The sequence below is a fragment of the Varroa jacobsoni genome, unplaced genomic scaffold, assembly GCF_002532875.2.
Source record: "Varroa jacobsoni isolate VJ856 unplaced genomic scaffold, vjacob_1.0 scaffold_1408, whole genome shotgun sequence".
Classification (NCBI taxonomy): domain Eukaryota; kingdom Metazoa; phylum Arthropoda; class Arachnida; order Mesostigmata; family Varroidae; genus Varroa; species Varroa jacobsoni.
This window is the reverse complement of record NW_019214310.1, coordinates 79,476-92,287: the sequence shown is the minus strand read 5'-3', so window position 1 is coordinate 92,287 and position 12,812 is coordinate 79,476. Positions and strand designations below refer to the sequence as shown.

Below are 12,812 nucleotides of genomic sequence, written 5' to 3'. Positions count from 1 at the left end.
GAACAACTACAACGGAGTAGTTGTCATAAATCATCAATGTGGTGAATGTTTGGTAAGTAAACTTAATCGTTAGTTCTAATCTCTTAGTGGATTTATACTTAATCGAGCATTTAGAGATATAACAAACACTTGATGATATAAAAATCGACCTCATACTTAAGAACTAGCGATGTGATTGTAATGGTCCTGTTCGTAGACAGGCGCCCAACGAACGTATTGTCAAAAACGTTTAAGGTCATCACCTTGCTAGACTAGATGGGAAAATCACTTACGAGCTTCAGTGACAACGAGCTTCATGAAAGCCGTAAAGTATTTTTCTTAAAATAATATTCTGAAGTCTTTCGGTATCAACACGTATTCAACGTATATTGAACAAAAAAGGAAAGGCGATTTTGGTTCAATGAAATATTGGATTAGTCCTGTACAAAATGACTTATTCCACTATGTCACACATCTCTTTATAAAACAAAATACGTATTGAATAATGTGGTCTAAACTTTATTTATTGAGTTTTATACATGAAAAGAAACATGCCAGCTCGGCTTCCACGATACCCAGCTCTTGTATTTCTATGTTTGCTTTCTCTTAATCAAGGACACCGCGAGAAAGGAAGCGAATTTACCGGTTGGAGTGCAGAGTTCTGTTTTAGATAAGCGGCTTGTTTGTCATGGCACAGAGCTGTTCTGCTGTCAGATGGTTCTAAATTTGCTGTACTTCGCCTTCATGATATTTGGAAGCTTTTCATGTCGAAAAGAATAAAAGCATTTAGCAAAAGCGAATAGCTTACTTCCAGCTAAGAGTACGATTGTTCACTTCTGATAAAAGGTGTAACTTTTCTACGACGTTCTTCTGTAATAATAGCATTAGTAAAATTAGATCGTCAATGTACGCCAGCTAGAAGAATATTGGCTCCCAAACGAGACATCTCATTATCCGCATAAATGCAAATGCGTCTGTATGCAACTCCATCATAACTATGACAATGCGTGTATTCACGTTTCGCGTCCCTTTGAACCAGATGCACACAAGACGCAAAACTGTTAGCTTTTTACTGAGAGGAAAAGATCTACGAAACGTAGGCGCATCATCGCTTTTAGCTGTAGGTCCATTGCCTGATAAATCCCCAGAAACAGTAAATTTTAGTAGGTATTAGTAATTAATCGCGCTAAGTCTTACGTCCTTCCAGCTCCATCCTACCTGAACAGCAAAACTTCGGTTTCTTTGTTTTAACAAAGCGGTATCTCATTTCTTAACTCTATGCTGCCTGTGGATTATAAATTTTTCCTACATCCCTCGTCAGGACCTTACCGTACCTACTGACGTCGTAAGTAACGAGTTGCGATTAGGGCGTATCCAATCCAAATACGAGAAAGCCTTTCCATGGCATATCAAAAGCGTTCTCCGGCTGAAGTACAGTCATTTTCTTGTATTTTTTGAGCTCCTTATGTCATTACACCGCTCGTAATGTATTTGAACATGGGCCCCACCGTCCCGCATATAGCATTCCCATTGTGAAAAGTACTGGCGCGAAAAGGTTTCAGCATTTACACGAAATAAATCTGCCTTAGCAGGTATTTTGTCGTCTGGAAGGGGAGTTCTTAAGAGCTGACTTTTTAATTTCAAACGTATAATATTTCATAATAATTTCATTTTTCATGAACATGTCCGCATGCTAATGATTTGAGCTATGATTTGACGTACAGCAAGTTGCCCAGATTGCGCAGTCTCAAAAACTGGATTTGGAAATCAGAGAGCAAACACTACACAAGGATTTTTTCTTCCTTCCGTTTTTTCGTGACAACGGTGCCTGGTTTGTGCTGGGCATCGGGATGGTTTGCTAGTTCCGTGGGGCAGTTGGATACAGGACTTGCCAGCAACATCTGCTTAAGGTCATAGAAGAGTGCCGAATCGTCTTTGGTACAAAACGAGATGGCCTTACCGTGGTGACCTGCACGACCCGTTCGACCAATACGATGAGTATAATCTGTAGAACAAAATAACAAAGCGGTTAAGTCAATCCGCGAATTGCTCATCATGGAAGTAATGCAGATGCGAACAATATTTAAGTTGCAAAGGCTACCCATTGGATATTTACTACACGACTAAGACGCTTTACTCTGATAATAGTATTATATGTAATCCCCAATATCTGGCGATATCAGCGCTACAAAGCACTTTAACTGTATGGTATTCTATATCTCCTGGTGCAAGCACACTAGTACTATTTGAGGCCTCAAGTCGACCGTGACGTCTTGGCCCATAATATTTTTTGTGCGACTGACTGGACATAGTTCTTTTTGTAATACTTCGAAATACTTTTTTTCTGGAGCTTGCCAATGTGTTTGCTGCTAGAAAAGACAATGTGTTCTTCGATTAATTGATGTATTATGTAACAGCGTGCTGGCTTTGAAACTTTTGTTCGTATACGTACCTTCAATGGACTTTGCCATGTCATAGTTAATGACGAGCGACACTTTCTGAATATCAATTCCTCTTCCAGCGACATCGGTAGCCACTAGAATATCTTTTGTTCCGTTTTTGAGCGATGCAAGGGCATATTCTCTCTGTTCTTGGCCTTTACCGCCATGAAGTGTACAGGTATTGTAGCCAAGCTTCTCCAGACCCTAAAATTTCATCGAGGTGTAAATGTTGGAGTTCCAATAATACTATAAGCTTCTACATAACTGCGGTTTACTTCCAGAAATGATAAGTGCGTACGCATACACATATGTACGTGTGTTTGCTCTAAATGCTGACGGCAATCTAGAAAATGTGAAGCATTCGCACTCGATTGAATATTATTATATACCCTAAAATAGAAATCGATTAAATTGCTGGAGAAGAACTAGGCCTATCTTTGTACGTTTTCGTTAGTATTAAGTCTAAGAAAGGATGGTTAAAAAGTTAACGCTAACCTTCGCAAGGACATCGACACCCTTTTTCTGGTTGACAAAAATGATGACGGGAGGTTGAACTCCGGCCTGGAGAATTTCAACGAGTTTCCTACGTTTATCCGGTTCATTCATAATGTGTACAATCTGTTCAACGCGCTCGGTTGGTTTGCCTACCGAGCCGATGTAGACTACAGCTGGGCGACGGAGATATGTTCTGGCTAAACGCTCGACAGCGGGTGGCATAGTGGCTGTGAACATCACCGTTTGCCTTAAAAAAACCAAAGCAGTCAACCTTATGACGAATCACCCTTAACGTCGTAAGGCTTTCAATCAATATATATCGTTTGGAAGTTAATCAAAAATATTTGAGTGTCTAGCTGATGAGCTCATCAAGTAATATTTGTTGTGTTAATTGAGGACTAAGGATAATAATCATGTTAGCAAACAAGCAACGAATATTAGACTTGAGTTCTGCCATGAAGAGATCACTAATAAATCAGTTAGCTGAAAACTCGATCAGAGGGTACACATGTACCTGTAGTTTCACTTCATTCATAGTTTTGATCAAGGACACAAGCGAAACATAAACCTCGAGTTAACGTTATTTGTCTATTTAATTGTACCTGTACTTTTGCGATGTGTTAAAATTGGCCAGCAGAAAGGCTTCGTTTTCGGCATCGTCAGTATCTGGCTTTTGATTTGTTACAGGCATGTGATCAAGAACCTAAAATAAAAAAACAGGATGAAATGAAGGCGGAGGTAGCAGCACATAAGCATATATTAGTGTCAATTAACGGTTTGACACTTCGACAAAATTCCTTCCTAATCATGGGCAATGTATGTATATACACACATGTGGACTTCACACAACGTGAAAAATAAACATTTCTCATAGATTACTGCAAACGGGAAAAAGAGGATCTTTTAGGCATTTTCTCAATAAGGTTTGTGAGACATAGAAATGATAAAATTGCTTAGTTTTCCTAGCTCTAAAATATAGGCACCAAGAGTGGGGAAAGCTGCCAAAAGAACACCGTAGTAGAATAACAATAGCTGTTCAAAGCATTTGCAACAAGAACTCGGGTTTTGAACAAGTGGTGAATACGCTTTCGGGTTAAATTCGAGAAGTAACAGGGCAGCAGTGCTGGGTTGTGTTCGCTAACTATGTGTCGTATAAATCATGTCTGAAAAAGGGACGCAAGTGAGTGAGACCGGGTGTGCATGGATAGAAGCGGGTGATGTTCTGCATGTTATGTGATACTTATCGTTATTATTTCAGACTATAATGTTTTTCTCTCATAAAACTACTAATTTATGTAGAAATAAACAACACCTTTTGGACGTCTGGTTCAAACCCCATATCAATCATGCGATCGGCTTCGTCAAGAACAATATATGTGCACCGCGATAGAACCAAGTATCGGTTCTCAAGAACGTCAATCAGACGACCCGGAGTAGCAATAACAATCTGCAAATAAAATATCAGTAATTAAAAACTACTTGGTTAATACAGCCGTTTACATTCAAAACCATATTGCAAAAGGGATATAAAATAATATACATGCTTAACATACCTAACACAACCGCTTTGAATTATAATTTGCCTTCAATGGCAATAGTAAAAGAAGGCCATGACAAACATACCCTTTATTTAAAAAAAAAAAAAAAAACATTTAAAGGAGATACGTGGCTGGTCCGAAAGGTTTTAGTCTATTTTTTTGATAATATGGGTTTTATGATCAGGTAGAGGAAATAGACAAACCTCGCAACCCATTCGCAGCTTAAATCCTTGTTCTTCCCTGGAAAGACCTCCGATGACGGCCACTGTGCGAATTCGCATTTTCTTAGCGAACTTTATCGTTTCCTCTTCGATTTGTTGAGCCAGCTCACGTGTAGGTGCCATAATAATTGCATATGGACCCTGCATACAGACAAGAAGACAATGTACTCATATGAGGACAGAACTAATTAAATATGACTGGGAACTGGATTGTCATTTGCATAGCAGAGAAGTACATATATGCTCTGAAAACAACTGATTTATTACTAAATATATTAATACAAGACCATACAATACTAAATAAAGATATACAGCTATCACAGAAAAGAAGCTATTTTATTATAGAATGCCCTCGGCAAACTGATTGCTGTGGTGATGCAATCGCCATATATAATCCACATGTCGCATTGTATTATTAACAACTTAAGCATAATGCTTAACCTATAGTAGCAGTTAAACGGTTGCCTTATGTATGAGCAAACAAACCTGATCGGCTGTTTCGATGACGTCCTGTTGGGGCAGTGATGAAATCCAACATAACAGAGGAAATAAAAAGGCGAGAGTTTTTCCTGAGCCAGTTTCGGCTACCCCTATAATGTCTCTATTCTGTAGACCAATTGGAATGGCTTGCCGCTGAATCGGCGTTGGCGCTTCATATCCGAGTTCCTCAAGAGTCGCTGTAATCTCATGGGGAAGGTTTGCCTCGTTCCATTTGCGCAGTGGGTTCGGGATATTGCCACCTATATTAAACAAAATCAACAAAATTATCGTAACTGAGATTTTAACATCGCTGCGAAACAAATCCATGGTATATCAGAACAAATTAATACTAATGCATTTCCCAAACACTATAGGAATATATACAATTAGTATGTTTCCATGAGTAAACCTAACTTAAAATGACGGATTTGAATCTACCATGTTTAAAAACCAAAAAATGTTTAGTGATTAAGTATACAATTAACGTCCTTGCATAGATATAATAACTCTTTACCATACCCCAAACTTTTTTTCTTATTAGGTGCATGTAGAGTGGTACGTTCAAACTGAGAAAAATTTGGCAGCCTGTTTAACGCAGTAGGCATGCATTTATCCACTATTTCTACTACTAGATAAAAAGCAGATGTTTTTAGAACAAAACAACAAACTCGTCATGGCAAACATATGTGCATCGTATTCGATGTTTTAAAATTAGCTATTATGGCATTTTTTCATGCTGGACAAACCCCTATCAAAATAACTTTTTTTTTTGCTAAAAATCGATGGTCTATTTATTCTCGATAGGGTTTAGCTATAAAGGGTTGACGATTCACCACAGTAGCTTAAAAAACTATTTCCGACTAATTTGGTCTTTTGGACAGGAATTTGAACCCCTCGAATTTTTGAGACTTTGGTCTGGCTACTACACCAAAATGTTAACTCTGTTGAGATATTTTGTTTATAGCGGTATTTAACATATACTAATATCACTTGGTGTATGGTTACTATTAAAAAGATATTTGCGGGTTTAAAAAAGAAATATTTCAAAAACGATAGTTAATGGTCTAAGTCCCAAATCGAAACTGTAATCCTAGTAGATGGACGTTATGTTATACGATCATGACTGCTATGCGTAACACTTCTAGTATATTAAAAAAAAAACTATAATTGAATTACCTGTTCTTTTTTAGGTAATTTTAGAATATATTAAAATTAAGATAAGGACAATTTAGACGCGTCACGCTTATAAAAATGGGTTTCATGATAATTATTATTGAATGTTAAAAAAAATATTTGAGTAACGTTGTGTAACCAAATTATGTAAACTTAGTTAAGTTAAGAGGAAAGATAAATCCACCTTTAATGGAAATATTGAAGTCTTCTCGGAAAATCCGCCAATCTCTCTCTGTCATCTCTGTGACTTCCTTCTGAGTCCAGTGGCGATCATCCCATTTCTGCTTTTCTTCCCGATTTTTGAGCTTCTTCAAACGAACTCTGAAAATCGATGCCAAGAAACAACTCGAGTTATTATCAACTACTTTGACTGTTCTGCACATCGTTAAAGCAAATGTTTAATATGACAACAGTGTTCTCGAAGTTACCATGCCTCCGAAGGGAACAAACAATGGGTAACTTAAAAAAATTATTTAGAGAACTCATTACAGAAGTCAGAATTACAAGAAATTGGCAAATATAAGAAATTTGGAAAACCATACTGCGTGATAGTTTGTGGCCAATAAAGTATTTACAAGATATCAAGTATACAAACAGTTTTGTACAAAAAAAATGACGTACAGTTCTTGCTCCTTCTCCTGTTTTGTTCTTCTGGCCTCAAGAAGTTCACCATAAAATTTACTTTGCTCTTTTTTCTGTTGTTTTATATCGATTCCAGCTACGTGTCCACGGCCAAAGAGCTGCACAGTATGTCGTTCCTGAAATCGTCCCGAGAAAATATGTAATGACTATCTCTTACTTTTTGTTTTTCTGTTATCTTAAACACATCTGGTATATTACTCTGACCAACGTGCAGGAGTAAATGTTGTAAACAAGGCCAATTCGCATGCATATTTACAAGTGTGCATTAAGACTTACGTATCTTTAAAAATTACTTAATTCAAGGTATCGTACCTTATAAAGAGGGTTATAATCATTCCCTGTGTCCTCAGAGGCGTCCCAGTCGAATACGAATTTCTTATCGTTAAGTTTCCGGATTCGTCGCTTTTTCTTAACGATGCCCAAATAACGCTCCTATAAGTCAAAACGGGTAACTATCATTATTCGAAAATCTTTATGTGCTTTTTAACATAAATACCGTGACAACATTACTACTGACATTAATAATAACTACATGTTTTATTTTTACTATACATACCTTCTTCAGTTCATAGGTAAAAAAAACATAGCGGATAAATGATAAGTGATAAATAATATAAATAAATAAAAAAAATAAGATAAATGACCAGCTGGGCCTCTTTCAGCCTGGGGCTCTTAACTTATTGTGAATAAAAAACCTTAATGGCCTCGTGTTCTCTGGCTCGATCTCTTTGAGAACTCATTCCCGGCATCGGCTCTTTACGCTCTTCTTCAGCTCGGCGTCTCTCTTCACGCCGTCGCTCTCGTTCGCGTTCATCATTGCGACCTCTAGAACGAACCTAAAAATTCAGGAAAAACATATACACGGTAGTTCAACATCTTTCCGGCACCTTTGTCGAACTGTAAAGCGGCCATATAATATACACAAATGGATATTTTTTTCCTAGCATTTTTGTTACCCGAAGTGATGAAAGTATATGTAAGTGTTCATGCTTAGTTTTCTTCATGAAGTTCTTTGACTAATGGCATTTACGGAGTTCACACTTACCTCATCAAGGAACTGTTGTCTGTTTTGCCTTTCTTCATCCATCCGCTTTCTCTGTTCTTCAATTTCTTGTTGCCGTCTCTTCATCGCTTCAGCTGCGCGCTGTTCCTTAGTGAGAAACACTGGCTAAAAACATAAGTCCTCAATTATCAACAGTGTTTCGCTACAAAATATTATTTTATATTTAGGAAGTATTTTAGATCTCTACTTTACCTTTGCATTAAAATTGTCCGTTCTTAAAGGGGTAAGTAGGCAAAACTAGTTTTATTGGGATAAATTATTTTGAAACGTCTTATCATGTTATAGGTATAATACAAGAACACCTTTATTTCATAAATAATATTACCTTAGTCTTGGCCTCTTCTTCCGCTTTTTTCCTGGCAAGAAGCTCTTCCAGTGAAAGAGGCTCCTTTTTTTCCTTGTTGTTATTAGCCTCGCCGCCAGATCCCGTGTCAGGAGGTTTTTCCAGACGATTTTTTTCATCTTCCTCATCATCTTCAATTTTTATCACCTAATTAAAAGATACAAAATTAATCATTAAGCTGTGTCTATGTTTCTGTCAGAGCTATAGATTTTAGACCAAACGTTTTGTGATTTATATTAAAAACTATAACGAAATATTTGAAAGGGTTCACTTCACTACGATATGAAAGTGATATGATAATAGGGATAAAATTAAATATTTAAAGCTTAAAGAACAGTTTCATGTAAGCGTGTTAAAAGTTCACACTTTCCCTCTGGAAGAAGATAGCTCCTTCGTAATATCAATATATATGGATCCAGAAATCAAATGCTGGTGCTTATGTATCTAGGTGCAGTTTGTGTACATTTGCTCATGGATATCTTCATTTCGTTTTGGACACGAATACAGGTAGTTTGCACTTTAGTGTGTAACTCTTAAAGCCTATCCTGCGGACAGAGCTACAACCTCTAGACGACATAAAGCACATCGATCCATCAATAACATGTAGCATCTAGAGTAGGCTTACACGACTCGAGCTAACGAATCTTATGTTTTTTGACTTCTATTGTTCGGTACTATATAACAGGAATCAGCACGTTTGCCAGTTCCAAGCTTGTTTCGATTTCTGCCTTTCTCAATCTAACGAATTGTTAGTAACTTATGAATAGTTCCGCGTTGCACAAGTCATGAGTGCATCGGGATGTGGTATGCTTGAAAAGGCCGTAGCCTTCTATTAAAGATTAAGTTCGCTATGTCCGCTTAATTACTGGTAGAAATCGTGAGAAAAAGTGTCACACATTGAAATATGAAAGTCACACATTCATTAATAAACCGTGTCAACGGATTAATAATAATAATAATAATGTATCGCCCAATAACGAACAATTCATCAGCACTAATACAAATAACAAAAATAATTTGCGTTATAGTGCCATAATATTACCGTAATGAACCTATTAGTTATCTAAGCAAATTTTTGATTATCGAACTCCTAATAAATATCAATTTTTCTTCACCAAATGCAAAATCTGCTTTTTAGAAACTATAAGTCGTGGCTAGAATTGTCCTGTGTAGCTTTTATAACCTTTTATAACCACTATCATATTTTATCAAACTACATATATTCTTTCAACTGACGTAAAATATCAATGACGAAAACGACTGAATGGTCAGTAACCCTTGACACACCTCTTTGGTATCATCCTTGTCATTTCTGTCCTTGATCCGCCTGTCCCGAGAGCGACTTCTTGATCTCCTTCGTCCCCTATAAAGCAATTGTAAAAATGCAATGTAAAGATAATAAACTCGCTATGGCCCGAATGGATTTCGTCAAGTTTTACCAACTACCAAGAGACGTAACATTTACGAAAGTATATAGTACATATGAAGTCTTTTTCTCTCTCTCTCTCGCCTTTATATATATATATATATATATATATATATATATATATATATATATAAAAGAGCTGTTGATAATGGGATAGAAAAGGTATCAACCAGTAGATTTTTATAAATATTGAAAAAGTTCGAACCTCATATTCAGCTCGATATAGGCTCCCGCACTACCACTCTGCACTTTTCCAAATGGACTTGTAGTACGCACGTTCTACTTTATAGCCTTCACGCAACTGCAGAAGCATCGAGCAAAAGTGCCCGAGATTAGCGCAAAAGTTCAACCAAATAATGGATAGGTTTCCACAGTAGCCGGTAAAGGCATTTATTCTATCGCTTAAATGTTTCTTTTCACGAGTCATTCTCTAGCTTAACCTAAAACTTCCTGTTGCAGCACAGAAGTAAAATTGCTATGCTAATGCGTACCTAATCAGTGGCTTTGGAACTCTCTCTTCAGCTACTTTTTCACATAAGCCTGCTGGTTCTTGAGATCATAAATACTACTTTTAACTTTAAATCTCGCCAAAAATTTACGATTTTTTGCCCTTTGAATTTTTTTTTGGGATAAGAAAAACTGTTTCATCTTTGAAACTTATACACATCTTTAGTTGGTCGTGGCAAGCTAGATGTAGAAATCTATTACCGTCTCCTTTTTTTCGCAAAGATGTATACTCACAGGTCATCAAGCGATGCAAAAAATGATTGTTGTCGAAGATAGAAGAATTTTACATATGTATTTGTAATAAATCCTCATTCATTTATTGGACTCCCACGCAATTCCAAGTTTCAGAGTTGTTAACGGTTATCGTAGATTTTTTTTTTATAGCTAAATATAGGTTGCCCTACTCTATGTTATTGTTGTTTAATAACCCACAGGTTCTCAGGCAAACGGATTAACCGAATGTACTTCTATAGTGGTTTGAAGAATTTACTTGACTTCTTTATTACCTACGGTACATTGGTAACATACTGCAACTAATTGCGATATTATTAGCTAGGGATACACTCTTTTCATATGAGGCTGTGACAGGTATCTAAGTAAATTAATTCATGGTTAGATAAGTTAGAAATATCATACTTGCCCTAGAAAGATGCTGCCGTTGTTTATATGACTATTTACCTCGATTTATCTCTATTTCGGTTCCTATCAGGCAACGTTGTAGAATTTCTACTGTTCCTGTCTCTTGAATCTGTATCCCGTTCGGATCTCCGTGAATCCTTTTCGCGTTCCCTTTCGCGATCTTTGGCTAAATCTCGGGCATCTTTGTCCTTTTCTCTGATCCTCTGATCGCCTTCCTTTCGGGTTTCAGGGCTTCGGCGACGCGGACGTTCAGGCGAACGGCGCCTTTCTGGCCGATAGTCAGCGTAAGTTGACATATATTTATTTCCTAAAGTTTTCCAATGACAAGAAAAATATTTTGCTTTTTAATACATTGCACATATTGTCAGTGCCTTCATAAGCGTCGTTATATTCTATATTGTCAGGTTTTTAAGATGTAAGGTGTTTTAAACAAATCATTTATGAAAATCAGGGTTAATACGTGAACCTAGAACACAAGTTAATCTTTTTATTTTATATATAACGAATTTATACTTAAATATAAGCAGTCCGTTTTCAATAAGAAAGGTTTTGAAACTCAAGATTTCTCTGCCCTGCGTATCTTGAATTAATGGGTCAAAGGCTTAAAAAAAATTACAAAGCGCGCACCACGTACTCTGTTCATGAAGTTCGAGATTGTAGATCTGGTAAACGAAAACAATTTATACTCTCAAGTAAAAATGCGTGGTAAAAATTGTTCGTTAAGCTGCACGGATTTTTTTCAATGTCTGCAACATCCTTAATAATTTGTACAATATGTGACCTCGGATATTGGCAAAGGCGGGAAGCCGCTAAGTGTTTACACCTAAAACTAAGATCTACCCTTATCTACTTAACTGCGCGCCCCACAACTTAAGGTTAATGATATTAGATTTTTGTTATTAGCATGAATACAGCATACAAAAATGAATGTAATATATTTCCTTAACAGTGGTCAGTTACCATTTTCGTGCGTATTAATTTAAAGCAAGTATAGAAATAGACAAAACATAACAGATAAGTATGTTCGTGAATTTCTAGAATCCTATTAGGGGAATTTGAAGTATTCGAAATAGCGTAAATTACACCGGCATTTAATGTACCGAAGCGAGAAAATCAGAAATCAAGTAACTTACTTTATTACACACCAATTCTAGGCAAATGGGTCTTCACAAGATGAGCACCTTGTTACTAGGTTATGTTTAGCATATATTTATTTAATCCTTGTTTTCCACATGAGCCAAGCGTTCAGTCCATGTACTCACACTAAAACAAAATACACTTTTTAATTTTTTGCACAATGAAATAAACCATGGAGATGAAAAGTTGGTGTAGAACGACAACACTTCTTTGGGTCTACATGTAGAACAGAAACCATTTTGTTCAAGTTACATTTCATAGCCTTTATTATGGAGCTTATTAATCGACGGGATGTTCCGACAAATATAAAAATCGAAACTAAACAACTCTTGATCCGACTCTCCTTTAATGATTATTCACCGACGCGCTAAAAATTGAAACTAGCTTGAGGGAAGTCCTATTCCTCTCGAAGTCACTTGCCTTGTCGCGCTACAATGAATCATTATCTACTGGATGACTATCAGTCATCTATAAGCTTATTTTAAGATAATCGTAACGAATGGACTAAGAGCTATAAAAACCAATTAAGTATACAAACATTACGAATTCATATATGAAACATTATGAATGGCGAGGCGCAGGGGCCGCTGCTTCAAGTCTGCTAACGACACATTTTACATAACCTGTGTGAATAAAGAAAATATTTAAAACATATCTCGGCAGTTGACATTGTTTGTTAAGGCACATTATTCCTAAATGTATAGTCACATTGCGATAAGAGCGACTGT

The 12,812-nt window shown here is 36.7% G+C and overlaps 1 protein-coding gene across 3 annotated transcripts; it reads right to left on the bottom strand.

The window, feature by feature from the left end:
* Positions 1-482: 482 nt before the first annotated feature.
* LOC111269721 (putative ATP-dependent RNA helicase DDX23) lies at positions 483-12,370 on the bottom strand. 3 transcript variants are annotated; one of them, XM_086972213.1, is made up of 16 exons: positions 12,093-12,370; positions 10,987-11,254; positions 9,663-9,738; positions 8,358-8,522; positions 8,015-8,137; positions 7,665-7,805; positions 7,282-7,401; positions 6,949-7,085; positions 6,512-6,648; positions 5,161-5,414; positions 4,657-4,815; positions 4,228-4,362; positions 3,518-3,618; positions 2,916-3,162; positions 2,432-2,624; positions 483-1,984 (listed from the first exon to the last, which is right to left on the bottom strand). In XM_086972213.1, exons 2-16 carry the CDS (start codon positions 11,241-11,243, stop codon positions 1,761-1,763), a joined length of 2,469 nt encoding a protein of 822 aa, XP_086828339.1. In that variant the 5' UTR covers positions 11,244-11,254; positions 12,093-12,370; the 3' UTR covers positions 483-1,760. The 3 variants fall into 3 exon arrangements, with proteins under 3 accessions (XP_086828339.1, XP_022705259.1, XP_022705260.1); XM_022849524.2 differs by having other exon boundaries at positions 12,081-12,369; XM_022849525.2 differs by lacking the exons at positions 10,987-11,254; positions 12,093-12,370 and adding an exon at positions 10,007-10,101.
* Between the last annotated feature and the right edge of the window lie 442 nt (positions 12,371-12,812).

What these genes read in the sequence shown, in the direction of transcription:
- LOC111269721 (XM_086972213.1), bottom strand. Translation starts at nt 11,243, where the DNA reads ATGTCAACTTACGCTGACTATCGGCCAGAAAGGCGCCGTTCGCCTGAA. An exon ending in CGAAATAGAGATAAATCGAG is followed by an intron (nt 9,739 to 10,986) that starts GTAAATAGTCAT and finishes ATTGCTTTATAG; the next exon opens with GGGACGAAGGAGATCAAGAA. An exon ending in AGCTGCGAATGGGTTGCGAG is followed by an intron (nt 4,363 to 4,656) that starts GTTTGTCTATTT and finishes TTTTATTTGCAG; the next exon opens with ATTGTTATTGCTACTCCGGG.